This window comes from Typha latifolia, chromosome 2 (genome assembly GCF_019914945.1).
Source record: "Typha latifolia isolate L0001 chromosome 2, TyphaL0001v2, whole genome shotgun sequence".
NCBI lineage: Eukaryota > Viridiplantae > Streptophyta > Magnoliopsida > Poales > Typhaceae > Typha > Typha latifolia.
Genome location: NC_133087.1, coordinates 5,615,802 through 5,639,579, shown reverse-complemented (window position 1 = coordinate 5,639,579; position 23,778 = coordinate 5,615,802). Strand labels below are relative to the sequence as shown.

The 23,778-nt window shown below is 38.5% G+C and overlaps 3 protein-coding genes across 4 annotated transcripts; 1 reads left to right on the top strand and 2 right to left on the bottom strand.

Annotated features, from left to right (window-relative positions):
- Window positions 1-2,602: 2,602 nt before the first annotated feature.
- LOC140782665 (uncharacterized) lies at window positions 2,603-10,383 on the top strand. Of its 2 annotated transcripts, XR_012107926.1 has the most exons (5): window positions 2,603-3,247; window positions 7,791-7,871; window positions 9,237-9,648; window positions 9,874-10,157; window positions 10,278-10,383. XR_012107926.1 is itself a non-coding variant. In XM_073129362.1 (4 exons), the coding sequence occupies exons 1-4, from the start codon at window positions 2,866-2,868 to the stop codon at window positions 9,887-9,889; spliced, it is 891 nt and encodes a 296-aa protein (XP_072985463.1). In that variant the 5' UTR covers window positions 2,603-2,865; the 3' UTR covers window positions 9,890-10,242. The 2 variants fall into 2 exon arrangements, 1 of the variants encoding a protein (XP_072985463.1); XM_073129362.1 differs by lacking the exon at window positions 10,278-10,383 and having other exon boundaries at window positions 9,874-10,242.
- Window positions 10,384-12,143: 1,760 nt separating this feature from the next.
- Window positions 12,144-15,393, bottom strand: LOC140782379 (rho guanine nucleotide exchange factor 8-like). Its single transcript, XM_073128903.1, has 7 exons — window positions 14,924-15,393; window positions 14,720-14,836; window positions 14,457-14,611; window positions 14,269-14,343; window positions 13,904-14,173; window positions 13,012-13,332; window positions 12,144-12,904 (listed from the first exon to the last, which is right to left on the bottom strand). Exons 1-7 carry the CDS (start codon window positions 15,192-15,194, stop codon window positions 12,503-12,505), a joined length of 1,611 nt encoding a protein of 536 aa, XP_072985004.1. The 5' UTR covers window positions 15,195-15,393; the 3' UTR covers window positions 12,144-12,502.
- Window positions 15,394-21,285: 5,892 nt separating this feature from the next.
- On the bottom strand, window positions 21,286-23,778 carry LOC140781414 (probable disease resistance protein At1g61300). The gene has a single exon (XM_073127362.1). The coding sequence runs from the start codon at window positions 23,776-23,778 to the stop codon at window positions 21,286-21,288; it is 2,493 nt and encodes an 830-aa protein (XP_072983463.1).

The window sequence follows — 23,778 nt, the reverse complement described above, 5'->3', positions numbered from 1 at the left end:
CCAGATCACAAAGCCTCGCCTCTTCCACGAACTTCTTAAATGCCTTGCACTTAGGTCCCAGTTGCATCGGCCTCAGGCTCCTTTTCTCTTGAGTGAAAAGATAGGCATTAAAATTGCCCATTAACTCTAAGGAGCGTTGATACTCAGGACACTTGACAACTCATCCCAAAGTTCCATTTATTCCCTCAGCTGGTTGCTAGCATAAACAATCGTCTAGCCCCAAGTTTAGCCTATAAAGTTAGAGATCACCATATGGATTGCTTGTCTTGATGTTGCGATGACATTCACCCAACCAACTTTTTTCCAAAGAACCATGATGCCTCTCGACCAACCTTCCGCCGGAATTGTAAACCAGTTCCAGCATCGCCCTAGGGCTTTAGCCACCCCTTTGGCAGTCTCCCAATGTGCATGAGATTCTAGTAGAACAAGGAAATCCAAGTTGTGCTCCCTATTCAAATCTCGACAATGGTCGTGCACTTCTTTCTTCATAGCTCTTCGATAGTTCTAGAATAGTGCTTTACTCATTAAGAAAAATATTAAGTATGAATGAGCACAGCTTATTGGATCCGTCCTTTCTTAGAGGAGTGGGCTAGCCTCTCATTTGCTTCACCCTTAGCCTACGACTAGTCACCTGCTTACATCGTAGGGCCACCTTCATATGCCACCCGTGCTAGTTGAGTTTGCCTTTGGTCTACCTCCATATCCTCTTGGCTAACCTTCAATCCTTGGGTGAAGGCCTCTTTTATCTTCGTGATCATCTTGTCATGGACCTTCATTACCAAGCCATTGGAGGGTAAAGTCAGTACTGACTTGGCAAGAGCTAACCCATCCTATAGAATTTTCAGTAGGTAGAGGCTTCTAGGTTTGCCTTCTAGAGATTTGGCTTTGTAGGTCTTCACATAGGACATTTGGGGTTCTCGACTTTGGCCAGAACCCAGCTGAACTTGTACCCCATTGATTATCACTAAACTTGGGTTTGCTATTGTCGAGGTGTCACTCTGCAAGTCTAATTTGGTCACTCACAATCCTTTTCCTTCGATGACCATGTTATCTCAGTGTTCCTCTTCAGCAATTGTCATTTCACCAATTTGGGGATTGATCAGGTCAACCGACTTTTGCAGAATATCTGGTGTAGGGATCTTTGATGTATTCGAGGGCGCAACTATGTCCTCCATTTTGGTTTTACCTTTGCATGTTTCCCTTAACGTTTCCCTCTTTGGTTTAGGATTTGCACAGTTCCGAGTGGTGACCCGCACAACCACATGCAAAAAAATATAGTGGAATATTTTTATAAACCACCATTTGGTCTAAGTTTTCTAACCTCGAACCAAACTAGACCACCATCTTCAATGGCTTCCTCAGATCAACTTCTACACATACCTGAATAAAACAACTACGGCTATGGTCAACCATTGTCTCCTCTACCCTCAGCGGCTTCCTGAAGTAAACGACCACTAGAATGAGACCCTCTAGTTCCCAGTATTCCTTGGGAAGATTGTGCAACTAGATTCAAATCAGTACAGTTGTGAAGGCGTTCTCTGAAGGCTAAAAGTTATTTCTCCATGGTATCAGGTTAAGAACCATACCTTGCATTATCCATGGGCCATTGATGAGGATGTAAGCCACATTCGCTTCCCTCTCGAATCGAAAGATGTAGAATCCTTCCTCCATGTCGAATACGGAGAAGAGCTAGTCAATCCCATTCCATAACTTCACTAGTATGAAATTGAGTCTCCCCAGCAGGATGCTGCTTCCTAGAAAGCGGCCAATTAAAGTGAGTCGCCAACTATCCCGACAAGCTTGTAACACCTTTGGTTCAAGGATAATACACTCATCTGTCTGAGCTTTTATCTTAGTCAGTATTTCCTCTAGAATGAGCCCCTGTGGCCCAAGGGAACGCTGGTGGCCTATTGCCACGTCTGCTCATGACTTGCCCTCTAGTTGTTTATCCTTGAATAATTTGGAAGAGGAGGCTCGTCGGAGTGAGACTTCCTCACCTCCAACGAGGGCAGGTGGGGTTCTTCCTGCCTCGCTAGAGCTCATCTTTCCTCGTGTGAAGAAACAAAGAATTCTATTTGTCTTTTTTAATTCATCCAAGAGCCTGAAGGCTAGATATGGATTAATAAATAGTCAACCCTCTCTGGATACAAAGACACTAAGATTACTTCGAACTAAACGCCGCTGAAACAGTGCTCTAAGCCATGGTGTTGCTGAGCTGCTCATCTAAGCTAACTACACAACCGAAATATCAACCGAGCTAAGCCACCACCAGTCATTAAATAATTTTCTTTATAATAATTATTTGGAGTTGGAGTCGATCCCATAACCTTCTTGGTCATGCAGAATTACCTATCTAACTCTATTGGTCGGTAATAAAGAATTCTATTTTAGCATCTGATTGACAGGTGCTCTCCAACTCATTGTCTAGTATCTTCTACAGATGTAGTGTATTCCTACAGTATGAATACTTAACCACTGTTCATTGGCTGGAAGTCTGCCACAATGGCATCTAAAGATATACATGTAAATAAGTTACTTTTTTTTATTAAAAATGTAATTAAGTAAAGACACATTTAAATATTGCAATATGTAAATATTTATTATTATGAAACAAGAAAGCGAAGCTTCATCTTCACGTCCCCTTTTCGTGTTCCCAATCTCTCAACTAGGTTTCACTTCCGACCCTAAGCACCAAAGTCCTCGAAATTTTTAGTTTCCTCCACTCTCCAAGATCTCCCAGCCATGGCATCGAATTCCAAATCCATCTCCATTCTAAGGCTTGTCCTCTTCTCATCCGCATCCTCCTGCCGTTTCTCCTGCTAATCTTCTCCCAAATTGATAAAAAAGATCGAATAATTACCTTCCATGGCGTTGCTATCCGACGCCCTTCGCCAAGCCTTCATGCCAAAGCATGAGTACGCGAGCCTCCGTGAGGAGGAGAAGGCATGGGGCCGCCTCCAAAGACCCCTCGCCATGTCCGTCGCCGCGGCCGTTGGATTCGCCGTCGTCATTGCCGCCTCGGTTAGCCTCAGCATCGTCTTTCCCGGTGAGCCGAGTCAGAGGCCGTTCTGCCATGATAGGAGGATGCTCGAGGCTCTTCCGGTGAACGCGAGCCGGGAAATGGAGGTGTCTCGGTATCATGGGGCGTTCTATATGACGGAAGAGGAGGCGGCGGATTTCTACTGGATGGTCGTGTTCGTGCCATCCGCTATCGTGTTCTTGGCCTCGGCGGTGTATCTCTTGGCTGGTGAGCTGCGATTTAGTTCCTTTTTATCTCGTTTTAAATCTTGGGATGGAAGGGTTGCCTTCTTTTATTACCACCATATTGTCGTTTTAGCTCTTGCCAGCTCATCTTCTGTATCTTTGGTTCTCTTGCAAGTTTTGTGCAATCTTAGTAGGTTATTGTACTGTTATGCTCTTAGTGCAATCCCCAACTTTGAGAGGCTTGACAAAGGAGAACTTGTAATTCATATTGATTACTTGACGTGTTAAGAGTATTGAGAGATTTCAATCTTCTTAATAACTTGAAGTTCAGCTACAATTATCTCAGTTTGTCAATGTTGTCATGGAGACATGGTGCATTAGTGACCAATCAAGAGTTTCAGTTTGGAATGCTGCTGACTATGAACATTAGTAGAGATCATTTTTGACATATTAATTCTCATGCAATTCTTTGGAAATCGTTGCCTATTTCATTTTTCTTTGCTTACATCTTTAATTTGCATTAAGATATTTTAAACATTTTCCTTTCTAGTTCAGTTATGGTCTTCCATATCTTATTCTGGAGTCATCAATTTTTAGCTTCTTTTGCCTGAATATGTCCTTAGCATTGATTTTATCATTCACAATTTTTTTGTCATAGAGAAATTCTTGATTTAGGTTTTTTGTTATGTTTTGGAATGTTTACTTGCTTGATAGATGACAAGCTGTAAAAAAAAATTTCTTACTAGAGGAAATATAAAAGGTTTTGATTTAAAAACACATGTAAATGACTGAAATGCCCTTCTTTCTTGAAGTGTAAAAAAAATATCAACGATTTTTGTCTCCCATAAAAAAAAAGATTTTTCGTTGTATTGCGATACTGGATAAAATATTGGATAGTTTTTAAACCATATAAAATAATTTATGCAAGGGCAAAACAGTATTTTTTGAATCTAAGTTCAGTTTTAACCATGTTTAGTCAATTTAACCAATGGAATGGTAGTTTTGAAAGTGCACAATGATTTCGGTAGCAATTATGATATTTTGAAGAATGTAGTGATAATAATGATATTTTGAAAGTTTTCAGTGTCAATTATGTAAAATTCTTTTTTCTTAGAGTTCAAAGGTATCTTTTGTTAAAGGAGAACATAAGAGTTTTTGTTTGTTATCTTGTACTCAACTGCAGCTAATTGCTCTAAAAATAATTAGACTAATATTTTATTAGATGTTTCCTGAAGCTGACTAGTTAATTTCTTCAGAGGAAAAGTTGGTTCAAGATCCTATGAAACCCTTATATGGAAATCAATTAGAAAACATTCCTTGCTCATGTGATTTAAGGATTATGTGTAGAAAAGATTTCAGTGCCATCACGAGGAATAAGAAAGTTTTGAACATTTTAAACTTTTTGGTCTTTGTTGTTGGAAAGATCATGTCTATCGGGGAATAGCTATCTTTTGATAGTTGACATAAGTGAATACTAAACTTTTGTGTGAGAAATTTTGTATAAATTTGAAAAGATGGATTAGTAGTAGATATATTCTAGACTATATATGACTAGTGCGTTGAGGTATTATATAATGCTAAAAAGAAGGAAGAGGGTCTCTTGTTGAAACTTGATTTTTAGAAGAGACAATTATGTTAGATGGGATTACTTTGGGGTAGTGATGGTTTAGATCAACGATGGCCGTGCCAACTAGCATGGGGCTTGCGGTCGACACTTACCGTGCCGACAATATACCGGCATGTGGCATGAGGGGTACCACATGACACCTCTCCTAATAGCTCCGCCGCTCACCATCAACCTTATAGTTGACCTTGTCATCGCCGCTCGCCATCGTCCGATTTTGAGGCGCTGCTTGCCCGAGCCCGAGGAGAAAGAAAGGGCGAGGTGGGTCGGGTTGAATAAACAATTAAATTGCAGATTTTACCTTGGCGGCGAGTAGCACCTTGAGCTTAGGTGACGATGAGGTCGGCGGCGAGAGACAATAACAAGGTTGGCGGTGAGAGGCAATGACGAGGCCAGCAAGTTGTAAAGGGTGAAAGTGGGTAGTCTCCCTTATTTTTTTCTCTCTCTTTTGCTGCACGTGCCGTTCCGTGTCGGCCGATGATCGGCAAGGCCATCCTTAGTTTAAATAGATTTCAAAAGAAGATGGATCAGATGAGTGGAGTCTGCTGTTTCTTCTAGCTTTATTGCAGTGCATTTTAATAGAAGTGTGGTATGTTATTTTAATGTAAAAAATGCTTGCGGCACGATGATCTCTTAGCCCCTTCCTTGTTTGTGATTGTTGCCGATGGCTTAAAAGAAATCCTAAAGAGAGCTAAACATCATGGACTTATTGGTTTAAGTGGAGATACAATTGCAAGACTGAGAAACTCCCTATAAGATATTTGGGATTTCCTTTGCATTACAAAAATATCAATGAGCAAGATCGGGTGCTAGTTTAAAAATTGAGAAGTTGGCAGCATGGAAAGGGAAGTTACTTTCCTTGGAGGCAGATTGACCTTGGTTAATTCTGTTATCAGCTCTATTCCCTTATACTAGCTTTCTTTCTTTGCCATTCTGAAGTGGGTTGTTAAAAAGATTGACCAATTATGTGGTAGATTTCTTTGGAAAGGGATGGGATAGAATGCTAAGGGTTATCACCTACCAAATTGGAAGTTGGTTTGCAAAATAAATAAATAAATAAATAAAGGATTTTGGAGGTTTGAGTGTTTTGGATCTTCAAGATTTGAATGTTGTTCTCTTCTCAAAATGGTGCTGGAAATTGCTAAATTCAGACAATCATTTATTGACTGATATTATTCATAAAATATACTATAGCAGGATTAGAAAGGTATATTCTAAATGGAAGGTCTCACATAGAATATTAGAATAGCCCCCTTCCTTTTGGAGAGGTGTTATGCAGACTGGTCTCTCTTTTAAAGCTAGTATTATTAAGAAAGTTGGAAATGACAAAACTGTTAGATTCTGGACAGATTATTGGCTGGGTGAATATTTCGTTGGCCACATTGTTCTCCAATTTATTTGTTATTGCTTGGAGAGTGTTGTTATATTGATGATAGAATGAGGAGTATTGGTATGTTAAATACATGAGGTACTTTGATAATGCTTTGAGCCTTTGATACAAGATAGCAACAGTTGATGCAGTTCAATTCTGTTCACTTACCTGATAAAAACCAGAAGGATGTTGTGAAGTGGAGATTTAGTTCTGATGAAAATTTTACTTTAAGTTTGTGCATAAATTTCTAAATAATGGTGGAAGGATCTCAAGAGTGATTCCTGGCTTATCGAAAATGAGAATTCCATTTAAACATAAAGCCTTCTTGTGGTTGGCCTACAATAATAGGGTGCTGGCTAATCTAGCCAAGAGAAAGTGGCTAGGAGATACCAAGTGTAGCTTCTGCAGTAGAGATGAATCTGCTATCCATTTATTCTTGAAGTGCAAATATGCTAAGGAAGTTATGTTGAAAGCAAAGGAGATTTATGGCCATTTTAAAAAACCTGAGAAAGTTGATGGACATTTGGATGTTGGGGAAGTAGGGGTTGCTAAGAACTGTAAAAAAACCTGGAGAGTTTGGATGGTTACCCTCTGTTGGTGCCTTTGACTTGAGAGAAATAATAGAACATTTTAGAAATTGACTCCCAACTAGCCTGTTGATCCCTTTCATCACATTAATAATATGTTAATATGATGGGCAGGACTTGGTGGTAAGGAGGCACAACAAAAGTCTAAAACTCAAGTGAATGGAAGGAAGAAATTTCCTATCAATCTGGACTGAGCTTCTCTGTGTGCTGCTCTTTTCTTTTCTTTGGAGATATACTCTTTCTCTGGTTGTGGAACTTAAATTTATCTTTTTTGGTGGTTAGTGGATGAGCGAGATGATAATTGTCTCACGATTTTTTAAAGTGGTGATATACTGTGTGGGTGATATGTACAGTTTTGTCTTGCATTTACTGTTAAGGTTGATGCAATGGGTTCCAATTCCGTAATGAAACAGAGTTTAGTAGCTAAACTGCCTAGCTGAATACTCGTTTTCACACAATCAAAATTCAATTGTTAGATTGACTACTCTTTCTTAGTGAAAGTCAAATGTGAGGACTTTTTAGAGATACCTATTGTTTTCTTGTATCTAGATTCTAACTATAATTTGGGAAGTGCAAGTGCTATGATAATGTAAATTAGTGTCACTTTAGAATGATCAAACTCACATATCTAAAAGAGTTATAGTAGATCTTTGCCGTTGTGAAATGTTCTTATTCTTAAGATATTTAACATTTTATTTATCTTTATACTTCATTATGGGTGCTACATAATACATATAGTTGGCATAGAGAAGGTATGCATTCATTTCTGGCAGATTCTGTCTACCAATTGCGTTGTTTGGACACGAGCTTAATTTTTCTCCTATTTTTAAGTCATTCATGCATTAATATTATACACCTTTTGTCTGCGTTGCTAGTTGCTAGATGTACTTTAATAAATTATTTTCTGTGATATTGTTTTGTTTTGAGTGAGAAATCATTAGTTCTACATATCTCTTTTTTTATATATCGCTTTGATCTTTTATTTTCTGAACTGATGTTGCAGGAATTACTGTTGCTTATGCTGCTCCAAGAAGACATCTGTTCCTCCGGGTAGTGGAAAATAACTTCTGTGCTTCTAAAAGAGGTGCATTTGTAACCTCTGGTTTCTCACATAACTGTTGAATGAAGCTTGAAATTTCATATCTCTACTTTTGTTCATTTATGATCCTGTTAGATTTCAAGAGCATTCTTTTTCATAATAAGCAGGATGTGTTCTAGTTTCTTCAGATAATGTTTTTTCAATATCATAGGAAAGATCTTAATTTTTATCTGCTACGAAGTTTAATTGCTTGAAAGTCCTGCTTTTCCTGTACTGCTGGTTATTACTTATTAGTATACATGAAATGCATGTAAATTTTGTAAGCTGAAAAAATGTTAAAGCACATAATTCTCAGCACAGTCCGATTGAAGTCCTATTAGGGAATATAGTGCTTAATGTGTTGTTAGGAAAAAAAAAAGAATCTATAACAAGTTCACATAAAGATGGAGCTAATGCTATTAAATTAGGGAGTTAAATTTGATCTTTTTTATCTTCTTTCAAACAATAAGCAACAATAATATCATCAGCAACATTTAGGCTTTAGTCCATCACTCCAAAGGTAGCTATCTGGATCCTTTTACTTGGTCACCTCTATTTAGAATGAGGTTCTTTGTCAAACCGAATGCTGTCCTGTCTTTTCTCACTACTTCCTCCCACATCAATCTTGATTTTCTTCTCCCTCTTGAGGCTTTTATTTGAATGAAACTATTCCTTTCTAATGACCAGTGCGTTCTAATTCAAACAGTCAAGCTTTCTTTTTTCACCTAGAAGAAAGAATTCTATATTTTGTCATATGTAGAATTATGATCTGTATAAACACTATAGCAGGATTTTTATATTTAGAATTCTAAAAGGCAGCATTTCCATGTTATATCTGTGTATTAGATATTCATATTATCTGGGCTATTTTCTAGGACCAAAATTCTATAATCTGGAATTTGGTCCTTCATTTCTTAGATAAGGAGAAGGTGATATATCAGAATAGGACGGTAGTTTTAGGCTTGATGCCCTTGGAAAAGTTAGGAAGTCCATTTTGATTGATGTGACCATGAGTTGGTGGGGTTTCAACTTTCAAGTTTATGTGAATGTGATTGTCGGGAGAAAGTTATTTATGAGATAAATGCATTTATATCCATCTTGGGATTGAATTGTTCTGTTTATCAGCCTCCAGATTGGTTGCATCTGGTAATTTTGTGAAAACTGAAAATAGATTCACATAATTAGTTGTCATAAATGGGTCTAACTTACCTTGTTGCAGTTGCTTCAATATGATTTGATTGAGAATTTGAAACAGTGAATAAGAACAATTACAATGTTGTTAACAATGCACCTGAATAACGCAAATAGATTTTGAATTTGTCATCCTGTTTCCTGAACTTGAACTCTTAAGTTGATGTACATTAATTACAGGTGGAGTGCGCTGTCTGTCAATTCTAAATATGGTGTTTGCACTAATCTTTGGTCTTATGGCACTATTTCTTGGATCAAGTCTCCTTACACTGGGAAGTAGCTGTTCTGTTCCTCTCTTTTGGTGTTACGAGATTGCCTCATGGGGTTTGGTGATCTTGTATGGTGGCACTGCCTTCTTTTTGAGAAGAAAAGCTGCTGTCATCCTTGACGAGGGAAACTTTGCTGGCCGTAGCCTGGGGCTGGAGATGCTGGAAGGGGCTAATGAAGTGTCACCTGAGATGGAGAGGCGCATGAATGAAGGCTTCAAGGCATGGATGGGATCGTCCCTTCTTTCCTCTGATGAAGAAGAAGATCCAGATGATTACTTAGCGCATGGTGATCCTACTTTGAACACCTCTAACGGAAATAGAGGGTGAGTCATTCCTTTGAAAGCTGACTTCATTTTCAACATTAAGATGTAGATATACTGTCCAATACTTTGCCCAAGATATGGTGTGATGGTGTGTACAGGTGATCATGGATGAAAAGTAAATGCTAACACATGTTATCTGAACTACTTGTCTATCTCTGTCTTTCTGTTGTTTAGGCCTAGAAACTAATTGGAATCTTTAATGTTGTATTGCATTCTCTATATTAGGGATGAAGTTTGCTAGTGATCTCGTGTGGTGAAGAGCACTGAATGTAGATCACCAAATCACAAATGGGGTTTATCTTCTCTATGAAATTTTAGTCAACAAGAATCATAGTGAAGCACAACCGTGCTGAAGTTCAAGATGAACTATGGAATATCTAGACAATATCCAAGCTGGCAAAATTGGACAAAAGGGTTATCATACCCATTGAAAATATATGGATTTAATAACTGACTTACCAAGATAAAAAGAGGAAAAGGTATAACTTTGATAACGTCTTTGGGAATATGTTCTCTGTGATGTTGCTTGCAAAGAGACAATTATTGTATTTTGGGCAACTTTATCCAATCTTTTTTCGCTATTATCTAACTTCATCCTATCGAGTTTGCATCGGTCTTTGGGGATAAAGTGTTCTCTGTGATGCTGCTTACAAAGAGATAAATATTGTATTTTGAGCAACTTCATCCAAATTTTTTCACTATATATATGCAATTGCTTATGTTTTCTAAGAGAAATTTGCACAGTTGTTGTAACTCTTTAACATAATTTTCTTCGAACTCGTCTCTATATCCTACTCAGGGCACATCCGACGCCTAACTCCTTGCGGTGCTTTGAAAGATTTTGAAGTACCCTATGCATTGTGGAGGGCTAGTTTTTTGTCTGACCTAATTAGGTCATAAGTATGAAAGATGAAATCAAGGTTGCACTTATTTACAGTTACTTTTGTGTGATCTATAGGTGTCTTTAGGAGAACTAATGCAAATGCAGAATTTGTCGTTGTTTACAAGCAAATTTGAAAATTTCATGGGTATATGCATAGAAGAGCCTTAAAATGGTATGCCCTCGCATTTTCTACGTGCAAAGACGTTTAAAATGTAGATACGCAGTGGACCCAACCATTATATATATACTAAAGGATAGAATCCACCTGTATTAAGACATGTTAGGCATGAAGGACCTTTATATATATATATATATAGGCTTATCACATCTTTCCCCAAATATATTATGCTGTAATACTCCGAGAGCTCCTTTTTCCAACAAGAAATACATATAAATAACTAAAAAATATCACCTTTTATGTTGTTCTGTTCCGTGCAATGCAAAGCATAACTACAAAAGTTTATTATCTTCTTTTCATTATTGTGTCAACATGAGGATGCTGTGCAATTAGAGTTCATGACAAAGGAGTGGATCCCATGTCTATGCAATCTTCAAGTCCTATATCTTGTGGTGTTTTTAGATAAGTTTGTCACAATTTTGTTTATTCCACTGTGGTAGTCCATTCAGTGTGCCATTCTAAGCCAATTGAAAGATTCTAGAGGATCTAGGTTAAGTTCTACCACCTTCAAATTGTTGCCACAAATTTAAAAAAAAAAAAACTCTCTCTAGCTGGAATTATTCGCCATTAGGATTGAGTTCAACTCCTGAGAACAAGTTTAAGTGCTTAATTTTGTATGGTAAAAGCACTGTCCTATGGTCTAAAGTATCTGAACTCTCCGAAGTTAAATAAGAAATGATGTTAGAAGTCTCACCCATGAATTATGTGATCAACTGTTTCAATAGTTGCGGAAAGAGAGCCTCCCTTGGATCGAAGTTTGGACTTATGGAATGTTGGACTAGGCTTCCTCGCAAGGAGTCTACTCTCGCCTTAATGAAATAGGAAATAATGATAACTCTTTTGACTAAATTAGGAGATTATGAGAGGTTTCTTAATGAGATTAGGAGCGTACTCTAATTTTACTAGGAGAAGGATATAGACTTTAGAAAATGCAAACAAAGGCTAATGATGTGCGCATTAAGAATCCGTGTTAATGTGCAAGAGGTGCATAGGAGATGTGATGGTACATAAAGTCAAGTGGAGGTGCAGAACATGGGACACATGGGTGATGCAAGATTAGCACTAGAGCGTGGAAGCTAATATATGGACAACAATACAGTATTATAAGAGTCTCCCACAGTCTGTTGTGTATTAGTTCTGTACTAGTTGATTATGTATATGCAGTTCTATTTCTTGAACTAATTTATTCGAGATATTATAGAGTCTGCGTACTCCATATCATGCATAGTAGATTTGTTTCCATGTGGTTTTCTCTTGTTGAGAGGATTTTTCAGAGGTATGTCTTTATGCATAGGTTTGTTTTTATTAGTTTGATCTCTTTTTAGTGTTTGGTGAGATTGAATCACACATACAAAAACATAAATAAGAACTCCAGTTTAGGTACATACCATCTTATCCGCTTCGCCAATAACATTTCGTAACAACATGATAGTATGCTTTCAAAAATTAAAGAATAACAGAAAGATGAATTAAAAGGCCACTCAACAACATTGACTCAATACAAATGACCAAGAAGAAAGTCTGCATCTTTAGTTTTCTTCAAGGATCATATGGAATTACAAATTAAAATCAGTAGCTACAACCATACACAAAGGTTCTGCAGCAAAGAAAAGCACGCAATGGACCAAACGAGGGAAATGACACTTCTCTTTCTTAAAGAGGGAGAAAGAACAACTCAAACAGTGTAAGATCTACATGACTCTAAATGTGCCTCTGAACTATATACATTCAACTCCATGGTCTTTGTCACCTACTTGTATTGCATTCAATTCTCCTGTACTTTGTAAATCTCCTTAGTGACGAGATGTGGGGCTTCGCAAGCCTCCTAAGATCTCAACTTTCTCTATATAGGACAATTTCTTGGTAGGTGCAGTATCTTGATGCTTCAACTTTCCATCTTGTGAGCTCAGGATGTCTTCCTTGCTTGTATCCTTCTTTTGCCATCCCATGAAATCCCATAGTGTCATTGAAGTGGGTGCTTCTTTCAACTTCTCCATCTCTTCCTTCGGATCCAATTTCCTCACTGGTCCTGTTGTCTCTGGATCTGACAAAGAGTACCTTCTCTCTGACTCCTTGAGGGAAGGATCTTGAGTGAGAGAGTCAGCATGGAGGACGTCTTCGATCCGCGACATCACGCTGAATGCTAAGCTTTCTAGAATACGGGAGTAGCTTTCAAGAATGGAGTGTCCAACATCCTGGAAAAATTATAGAAACTTTTGTCAATTGATAATTGATTCAATCCATTTGCATTCTTTCTTCATAAGATGGGAATAATTGAAGGAAGGATTAGATTATTTCTTACTTTATTGTATTCAATCTTGTTTATGTCCAGTGCTGATTGAGGAATGCCAGGGAATCTTTGCTTGAGAAGAAGTAAGATTGTCTCTGCTCGCTCTTCAAATTGCTCCCTTTTCTCCAAGCTAACAATTGAACCCCAAGATGACTTTCCATCCTTGTTGTGCATCTTCCTCTTCCAAATGACGATCGATGCCTCAATTCGGTTCTTAAGGTCAAGAACTTTGTGCTCTGTCGACAAGTCCATTGAATCCAAGAATTGCTCTGGATCAAAAACATCAAGTGTGATGCTTTTATATATTGAGTCTCCAAGGCTTGCCCTCCCATTCTGTAACAAAATGAAATCAAGCAAAAGCAACCTAATCAGACATCCTTGGCATAAAAGAGATGATGGAATTTCTCCTTCTTCTGACCGCAACAAGGCTGAGCTATCAGAATAATTGTAAGTTGTAACCAGGTGTCACACTTGATACTATCTTCTAACACAACAGTTAAATCTGAAATACATGTGATAAAGTAGTTGAAGTAATTTCTCTTTGATTAATCCAAAGAACATGACAAGGAATGAAGGTTAAAATAGTAAGTGATTACATAAAATCGTATCATTAAAGAATTCAGAAAACTGGGTCAGAAATCTATATTCTGACTATCCCAAATAGAGGAGGTGAAACATTTAAATTGCTACTCATTTGTGAAAGCCAGATTTTGAACACTCATGGATAACATTGAACTAGAATTCCAAACAATATACGCAAGACTTCTCATTCATCACTGCATCCATTTCCTGAAAAAATGGGGTTGTAAAGCTAACTAAAAGTGGACAATGCATGAACCAAGTAGAATTGAACGAACCTAATATAGTAACTTATGTTATGTTTAAAAACAATTTAGTTGTATACCTTTGGAAGTGATTCAATATAGACCTCAGGGACTTCCATTTCCATAAGAACCTGCGCATTTATAGCCATAGCTGCTTTCAGCACTTGGTGCACAGATTCTTTCTGGAACTGCAGCCATTTCCTGGAGACCTCAGTGAGCCCATTAGGAGGTACTTTCACAGTTGGAAGCCACCATTTGTCATCCTTCCTCTGAGCAGTCCCCTTCTCAGACTCATCATTGCTTGACACATATGAGAACTCATACTGGTCTTTAAAGTTGTCAAGGTAACCCTGTATTTCCAAATGAAAAGTATGAATTAGTAATTCCCACAATGAGATTTAAATCAATACGTTTGGTCTCCTGAATCAAGGGATAGATTTCTCACTATGAGCATTGCGTCAAGCTTGCGCAAGGCAGGAATGTTCATCTGAAGATCTTTGCGTTGCTGGGTTGACATAATCTGTATAAGAAATGAGTGTTAAACGTTGATTCCTCTATAGTTCTCTGTACATATTTCCTAGTAATAGAATGGAAGATATGAATTAGAAAACTAGGAAGGAACTTGTTCATGACCTCCATGCTTGTTCCATCCTTCGCCATGTGTTGGGACGGAACAAATTCCACAATATGGTCAGTGACAGATAAAAACCAATCGATTTCTTTCTTCCACCTCGCCTTCATTTCAGGGGGCATCGGTTCCAATCGCCGGTGCTCGCCGAAGACAGAAGCTGAATGAATACAAGGAGGAAATTTTTTAAAAGCTATCAATTAATCCGAACATTTTAAAACTGTGGAATTGAGTTATAGTTGTGGAAATCAGTACTTTTGAATCAGACCTGCAAGATTGGTGATGGCATTGGATAGAGCCAGAGCTGAGGAAACCCCTTTTCCAGAGCCTGACATGTCTTCTCCAAGGAGGAGCTTTGAGAACCTATCCTTCATCAACTCCATATCTAAGCACCAGAACACCAAATATATTGGATTAACTACCAAGAACGTAGCAATTACCGACTCCAAGAAGCATGAACAATGCCATTTACCTGAGGGCGGCCCGTCCCGGCCACCATTGGAGTCTCCATCCTTGGTGAAGCGAGACCTCGGCGCCTTGTCGGCTGCGGGATCCGGCGACCAACCATTCTGCTGCTGTCCCTGGAGATGGCGGCCAGACGCCGCCGCCGCCGCCGGCGAAGAATTCCCACCACCCTCACCATCAAGAACCATGCTCTGCGACTGGCGCCTGGGGTTCTCGAAAGTCTCCGAACCCTGCGATTGCTTGTCAAAGGTCTGGCCACGCTGCAGGAATCGAACCATCACACAAGTTGATGCTTCGAGCTCGAGAGTCCAAGAAAAAACTTAGGAGATGGAAGGGAGTAAACCCATCTTAGTTGCTTGGGCTTTTGCTCTTCTTTTTCTTCTTCTTCCTTTGGAATGTAGCAAAGGAGGGGAGAGAGAGAGAAGTTTTGGGGGAGGGGGGGATGTCTCTGGGTTTCTTTTTTAAGACCTCAAACGTGGGTTACATGTTGGAGGGAGGATGAGATATAGAGGAAGAGAAAGTGGTGATGGTGAAAGGAGGAAGTAGAATAATTGAAACTGGAAGTGGTCTTTTGGAGACGAGAAAGTGGAGGGGGCGCACAGTGTTAGTTTTTAAAGACGGGATGATCCATCTGCAGTTATGGCTTGCTTGCAGCCAACCATGAGATGCCAAGCATGTGGTTGTAGGAAATTCGTGCACCCAGGGATGAGGATGGGTGCGGTTTGGCTGCTGGTTGGGGAGATTTTGCTTGCGGCTGGAGAAACAAAAAAGCCCGGGAAATGTGCATGACAATGCTCCCTCCCTCTCCTTTTGCTTCCATGATAACTGTCAGTTGGCCCCATCGGATGATAAGGTGAGTTTTTGACCAAACTAGCCTTATTTGAAACTTTATTTACCAAAATAGACTATTCATCAAACTTAATGCCAAAATAAGTCTATTGAACAGGCCAAATAAACTAGTTAGTGTTTTACTTTTAGTCTTAACTTAAGCAAATTAAATGAGAACTTAAACCATGCATTTGTTTTTGGTAAAACTTTGAAAAACTAAGTTGTTTAAGTTTAATAAAACATTTGACGCTTAAGCGTTTACAAGCAAACAATGTATAATTTAAACCGCCGATAGGAAAAGCATTTCAATTGAACGTAAAACGCCTAACTTCTTAGAGTTTCAATAAAATGCTTAAGAGATAAGCGTTTCTTTTGAAATTGCTGAAATTGAAATGAAACACTAAAACAATTTGGCATTTACAATTACTAAAATAGAAACACTGAAACTGAAACTAAAACACAAACACTGCTGGTAGATTCACATGTATACATTTCTTTTAGAAATAAATAAGAAACGCTTGAAGCAAACAACAATATCATAAATTAATATGAGATATAACATATAAGCAATAAACCATATCTAAATTAAAATACTAAATTCACACACATCAAAACAGATAATCACAAATGATATTAAATGAAATATGTTTATACATCAAAACATTCCAAGTTTATAAATAAGTATCTATCTGCTCGATGCATAAAATCGAATATGCCATAGTTTCTTTTTTTCTTCATAGGTAATCTTAGGTTATGAGAAGTAGATGACTCCTATGTGTGTAGAGAATTAGGTATGTCTACATCTACTCCTATGCAATAGTTACCTCCTCTATAGCCTGCCATGCAGTAGATGTAGCATGCTTTGCAACCTTAGTAGCCTGCTTAGAAGTAGATGTAGCATACTTCGCAATCTCAGTAGCCTGTTCCGCAATATATGTAGCATGCTCCTCTATAGTCCCTCTCACCCTACCTCTCGCTCTACCTCTACCTCTATTTCTACTTCTACCTCTATCTCTACCTACAGGAGATGGTACTGGTTGATGCACTATAAGAGATGGTACTAGTTGATGCTCTATAGGAGGATTGTCGCAACTCATCAACTATATGTAATGCGCTAACGCACATGTCAACAATCATGCTCATTGATGCTCGACCACCACTGCTACTCCATGTAGCAAGTGCATCTGAACCTCGACCCCTTCACTTGCCTTAGGTGGTGGGATAAGAGATGGAAACTTGAAAAGGCTTATCAGATGGGGAAGAAAGACTGAGGGATAGAAAATGAGGTTCCCTCTTCTCCAACTTCTTGTCTACTTGTCCCTCCGGTATTCATTGCTCGACCTTTATTATTCATTCGCTCCTGACCGGTGTCCCTGATGGTGAATATCTGGTAAAGTATGAACCTACACCAAATATTTAGTAGTAAAATCTTTGGAAATATAAAAGATATGAACATAAAATATTTTAATTTGTACTAAAAATACCACAACTTCAATAGTTGTGCCAGAGGGCTAATACCGTATATGTGGTCTATCTAATAATGAAAAAATCAACCGTCGTGTGATGCTCCTATACTATACCATGCAGAGATCACTATAGCTCATGGTTGCAACCACCAGTGGTGAATCTACTAACCTAGCTCCACGCTGCTCCCACATCACAATATACACTGCGTGGTGAACCTATCAATCATAAGTATTCTTACCATGTTTATCAATATAGTGAAGCTTGTCTTCTATATTACATAGAGTAGGGATTTGCTAAATCTGTCCAAATGAGCGTATCACTCGATTTAGAAAATGCCACTCGACAATATCAAAGCAGATGAGTGATGCCCTCGTCCTCCATATATTATTAGTATAACATAGGTAGTCTAGCTAATACTTTTTCTATGTATGGCTCCTACATAATGTGAAAATGAGTTAAATAAGTTTATAATATAATGTTACAAGTATTTTTATATATTTATAAATATTACCTGATCATCACGTTGATGGTCTAGTTGATCTCGATAATAATGTAACATGTGTGGTGCCGGATTTTGCTCATAAGTTGGCTTGCATTGCCACCTAGCACTAAGCGCATCGGTAGGCTAAGTTGGTTGAGCCTCAGTTGGTGTAGGAGCAGATTGTCTATCAGCCCTACCCACATGTAGTCGCTCCCATGCCCAAACTTGCAATTATCTTAATAAGTAAGCAAAACTAAATTAGCTACTACAATTAACTTAAAAGTTTCGAATAATTATACATAAATCCTTGAACTATTGTGCACTTTCCTATAGACTCACTCGCTTATTTCTTATAGCATGTTGACCCCTATGACCTTTTCTTTAATTGTCCATATTCATTTTTTTTGTTAAAAAATGTCACATGATTGTTACGTGATAAAATTTAGGAGCTCTGGAGATTTTATTTTTATTTTAGAAGAAAGAAAGAGAGAAAAAAAGGTTAAAAGGTAAGTTAGTCATTTAGCAATTTTTATTACTATCCTTTGGGATAGAATTATTAGATTGTTAGGGTCAAAATGTCATGAAAAATAAATAAAATAATTTATGTGAAAATGTGCAATAATTTTAAGAAAATAAAAATATGCAATAATTCTAAGGGCCAAAGTGTTACAAATTTCAGCTCAATAGTTCGATAGTATAGTAGCCTTCATATACTATGTGGTGGCTAATTTATACATGGCACAAGAACGCAGTACATAAGAAGGCAATGAGTATTCACAAAGATATGAGTGTATAGCAAAATGATTGCTATTAATTGGCCTATCTTTGTGATTACAACTTCACTATATAAGATATATTAACATAGACAAAATTACGGGGGAGGATCTTCTTCATTGCTAATGACTTATTCCCTCTCCTTTCCTCGTGGCTGTCCATCTTGCTGTCGTCCTCTTCATGGTCATCTCCCACCTTGCCGTCGTCTATCTCATTGATGCCCTCTTCACAGTCTCTCACCTTACTAGTATCCTCTTCATAGTCTCTCACCTTGTTGTAGTCCATCGCACCTCCTACTTTGAATTTGACACAATCACCATTTTTCCCATGCCAGCATCGACTTCATCATTGTCATCTGTGCCTACCAGCCCTTGAGCTCCCCAGCTTTGCCTCAAAAATGAAATTCGACTCCCTTGCCTTGCCTCAATCACTATCTTGGTCAGAAGGGCTCTTCCACTATTGTGACCATCTCTCCATCCAACTTGTTTTGGTCTGTGTATGCTCATGTATGAACGTGTTTGTATGTGTTTTATATGTGGATGTAAACATTAGATCTACCCCCACCTGCCTTAGCCTTCTTCTACTTTGCTAGATTCTTTTTTTTTCTTTTGTTTTGTTGCTTGGTTTCATAGGTCTATATGTATCGGGTCTTCACGTGGTCTTGACGAAGCAACTAAACTCCGACTCTAGTGAGTCTGTTTTTATCATGACTAGCTCTATCGTAGAAGTTTCAATCTTTCAAAACTCTTGTTGTTCATATTTGCAGAGTTGCTACTATCGTCTACCCGCAACAGTGTGTACCCTATCTATCAATCGGTTCTGCTTCTAGAGCCATCACCTTGTCCCCTTAATCTTTTATTCTGCACGAGTTCTTGTATTTAATACTTTATTTTAATTATCATTAAATCTAATTTTCAGCCAAAAGTCTGAAACTTATGCTTAGATTGTCGCCCAATCTTCCTTTTTTTTTCTTGTGTATCATATTGTAATTGATTAAATGAAACTAATGCTACCATCTTTCTAAGAACTTTCTTTAAAGAAAGAACATTATTAAGGAGATTATAAAGAACCCGAATCATTGCTCCTATTATATTTATGATTGTGGACATCATTGATCAGATAAGCAGTAGATTTTGGGATTCGAGCACTATCACAAACATTGCAAGCAAAGGAAAAGGTGGAAGGCAATAGGGCGACGATTAGATGGCAAGCAAAGGGTTGGAGGCATTGTGTACATTGGTACTCATCCCCTTAGTTTTCTCGTAGTTAATTCAGTGCATTTGGGAAGGTCCTAGTTTTTCTCTCCTGTAGTCCTGGTTCTCTAAAATCTAAGATACGTCTGGTTTGACTTTGCAATTCTAAAACAAACAAAATTGAAACTTAGTCACGGAAAATTGGTGTAATGATATAGAATAAGAGAAGAATAGAGTCAGGTTCTGAACAAGATTCTTTGTTTACTTCCATTGGCACGCAATGATGCAATTAAATTAAAGGAAAGGCATAAGATTACTATCGTGCAGATATTCCAACATATTTTAAAAAAATCCAAAATTTTAATGTGTACTAACTAAAATAATTGGTAGAAATGATATGAGAAGTTACTTGGGACTGCAAATTGTTGGCTTTTCTTTTTACTTTGCTCTAATTCCACAGTAGCTCTTCGAACAGTTTTGAGCTTGTTTTTTTTTTACTATTGTACATATATTCTAACATATTTTAAAAAATCTAAAATTTTAATGGTACTGATTAAATTAACTGGTAGAATTGTTTAGAAAAAAGAAAAGAAAACGATCTGATGGAAAATGAAAAATTACTTAGCTGCTGCAAATTGCTGGGCTTCCATTGCTATAGCTTTGTATTATTGAGAGAGATTAGAGCTTGAAGACTTTATATCTGGATATAGATGAAAATGATGATGGGAAGATCTTCTTCGTAGATTTGGATAGAATCATAGTTGCATATCATAAATTTTTCAAATTGGATCTGAAATTTAGGCTCGTATGTATTTAGTCACGTTTTTCCTTGAGAGTTGATGTCTATCTCAATTGCATTATATGGTTATAAGGCATTAGGAATGGACTGCACTATGTATAAATGGCAAGATTTGTACGTATGAATGAATGTAGTTACATGTTTGTGAATTATTGTGGCTTCTCAATTGACAATTGAAGGGGAATTTTTTTTTTCTGTCCATACTAACTTATATGGAAAAGCAGAACAATCGCGAATCAATACTAATTCCACTCAATCAATACTTCATCGCATAATTTGTACAGAATTACAAGCACCTATTTTCAAATACTATTTAGCTCTCTTGAACACAGAGTTGTATTATTTTGTTTTGCTCCGTTGCTAATTTAGAGTGTTGTATGTTTGCTTTTAACTTATTGTTTTTGGTGGGTGATTTTCGATCCTCCTGTCTTTGTGAACTCTCATGACCGTGTCTTGAACTACTGGATTGATAGAACCTATAGGCTAACTCGAGGCTCTTCGCTCATGGTCGCTCATGGGAATTTCTAGAGCTGTTCTTTATTTTAATTTTATATTGTATCCTGAGCTTGATGCTCTGTTTTAGATTATCGAACTAGCTTTTATAAGCTAAATGTGGGACTTATGTTAAAAAGTGTCGCTCTATTTTCCTCTCCATTATGTATTAGATTATATTGATGTAACTTTTGGAAGTTAATGAATAAACTTGACTAAGAGATTTCTCTCTCAAAAAAAGAAAAAAGAAAAACAGAGCTGTTAAAAATGAAAAGAATTATAAACAGCAACAGAGATATATACACCTAAAAGCAGCAGAACAATAGCTTACTTCGTCACTGAGGCTGTTCTTTGAAGAAAGGCTGGAGGTAAGTTCTGACACTACTGTCTTCCCACTCCAAACGTTCCCACCATGATTTCGAACCTTCAATGCATCGTAATTTGCTCGGGAAGGTATCTGGTCGGAACGGGAGCTTCTTCAAATTCGGACAATCCCCGATATAGATAATACTCAATGCTGGAAAAGCGAACGTGGAGTGGCAAATTGAAACCATCTCTGGTAGGTGATTCAAAAACATCAAACGGAAGCAAGGCAAAGTAGAGGTCCGGATACTATCTTTCTCTACTATATCTGCAGCATTTTCTCCATGAGTGTGATTGTCCGCTCCACAGGTAATTATTTGCCTCATACTAGAACAATAAGATATCCATAGCTCCGTAAGGCATGGGAGATGCAAAATCCACGAAATATTCTTCAGCTTGTCACAATTATCTACACGCAAAATGCAAAGAGCATGAAACAGCTCCTTGGGAACCACTCCATTCCATATTATTTCTTCTAAACAGGGCATATGATCAATTCGAAGGCTCTCAAGTGCCCCAAGATGCCAAGTGGGCTGATGATAGTCTCCTTCCATCACCAATTGCCTCACACGGCTTTCAGAAAAACGAATGTGAGCTAAGTTCGTCTGGATTTGCTTGTTCCCAAGGAAGCTAGCTGACAAGGACAAGGACGTGGATTTGTCCAGCTTGCTAATACCGAGCCACCGAACTGATATATTTGGCAAAGCAATAAGTCGATGGAGTTGTGATGTATCTTCTACGCAAATTCCAAGACCTTTTAGATCGTTTAAGCACTCTATCTCTTCCAAAAATGGTGATGGCATATAGGCCAAATTTCTACCTTTACTGCCGCGAGTTTCATGTAAGTCGAGAACCAGCAAACGTTTGAGTTTTGCGATGATACCATGAGGAATTGTACAGATTCCAGTATTCCTTAGAATCAGGTACTTGAGATTGACAAGAGATCCCAGCTCCTTAGGAAGTGACGGTATGTTGTTCTCTGCAAGGTTGAGGTATTGGAGCTGGACCAACCCACATATCTCTTTGGGGAAATGAACAAATCCACAGTCGAAGAGCTGGAGATATGTGGGTGCAACTAAAGCTCCCATATCTCCAACCGCTCGCAATTCCCGGTTATGAAGAAGCATCAAAGCGGTGAGTTTGGATGAAGAGAGTGTGGGTGCAATTGGAGGAAGTTGTCGGATTGTACTGTGCATCAACGTTAACCTTTCTGCTTTGTGCCAAATTTCTTTGTCACGGGGAGCCTCATTTTTAAGGACAATCCATTTGCTCTTGTTTTTAACGACAATCCACATTGCCATATCACGTAACACATCATGCATCCTCACAAAAAAGTCCAATTCTTGATCCGGTTCTAACAAGCATGCGGCTATCAGGTCGCCGATCAGAGTGTATCCAGTGTTATAAGCCTCCGACAAGTCGTCAAACTCTTTTATTAAGCCTAATCCCATCCAGCATCCAATGAGTTCGAATTTATCGATGCAATAATCCTCCGGCCACATGGAGCAAGACAAGAAACACTCTCTCAAGGTGTCAGACTTCAAGCTATCATAACTGAATTTTAATCGATAGAACGTACTTTTCTCATGACCTTCAGATGATTGTTCTTCGACCTGGTCGAGTTGGGACTTCTTGAGTAGATCGATGGCATGCTTCCATTCTTTTGGATCCTTCTTCTCGTACATAGCTCGTCCGGTTGTGATAAGAGCCAGTGGCAAGCCCTCCAACTCCTTGACCACGTGCTTTGCAAGGCTCCGAACGCGGGGATGAGAGTTGATGGTTTCGTCGCCAACCTTCTCCACGAAGAGGCTCCATGCGTCGTGGTCCTTTAGGCACTCCACTTTTATCTTCTTCCTCACCTCCATCTGACCACAAACCGTTGTTGATCGTGTATTCAAGACCACCTTGCGCTTGCATCCGTCGACCATGCCGAGTGGAAATGGGATTCCAACTTCCTGCAGATCAATTCTCTCCCAAAGGTTGTCCAACAGCAAGAGGAAACTTCTTTTCCTCAGGAAATTGAAGATGATCTTAGCTTGTCTCGACACATCCCCATCGCACTGCAGCTTTTGATTATGGGCTATCTCCTTTTGAAGTTTTTCCGTTGTACATGATTGAGAAGCTGTGGCGAAGATCACAACGTCAAAAGAAGAGTCGCCAATAAAGGAGTTGTTGATTTGTTTGAGGAGGCGAGTCTTCCCTACGCCACCCATGCCCCAAATTCCGATCATCCCCACCATGAGATCCTCTTTTATAGAGTAGAGTGCTTCTTCAAGGTATGGATTCGCATCCACAAGTAATGTCGGTCCAGGCTCCTCCTGGACAGGAGGCGGCACCGATGTTATCGCCACCGCCTTCGTTGTTTCATCATGTAATAACCTTTGCACGTCCAAAAGCTTCTCAGTGGCAGTTTTGCCGATGCTGTAGTTTGAACAACAGTCGGGTGAGAAACACTTGAAGCACAT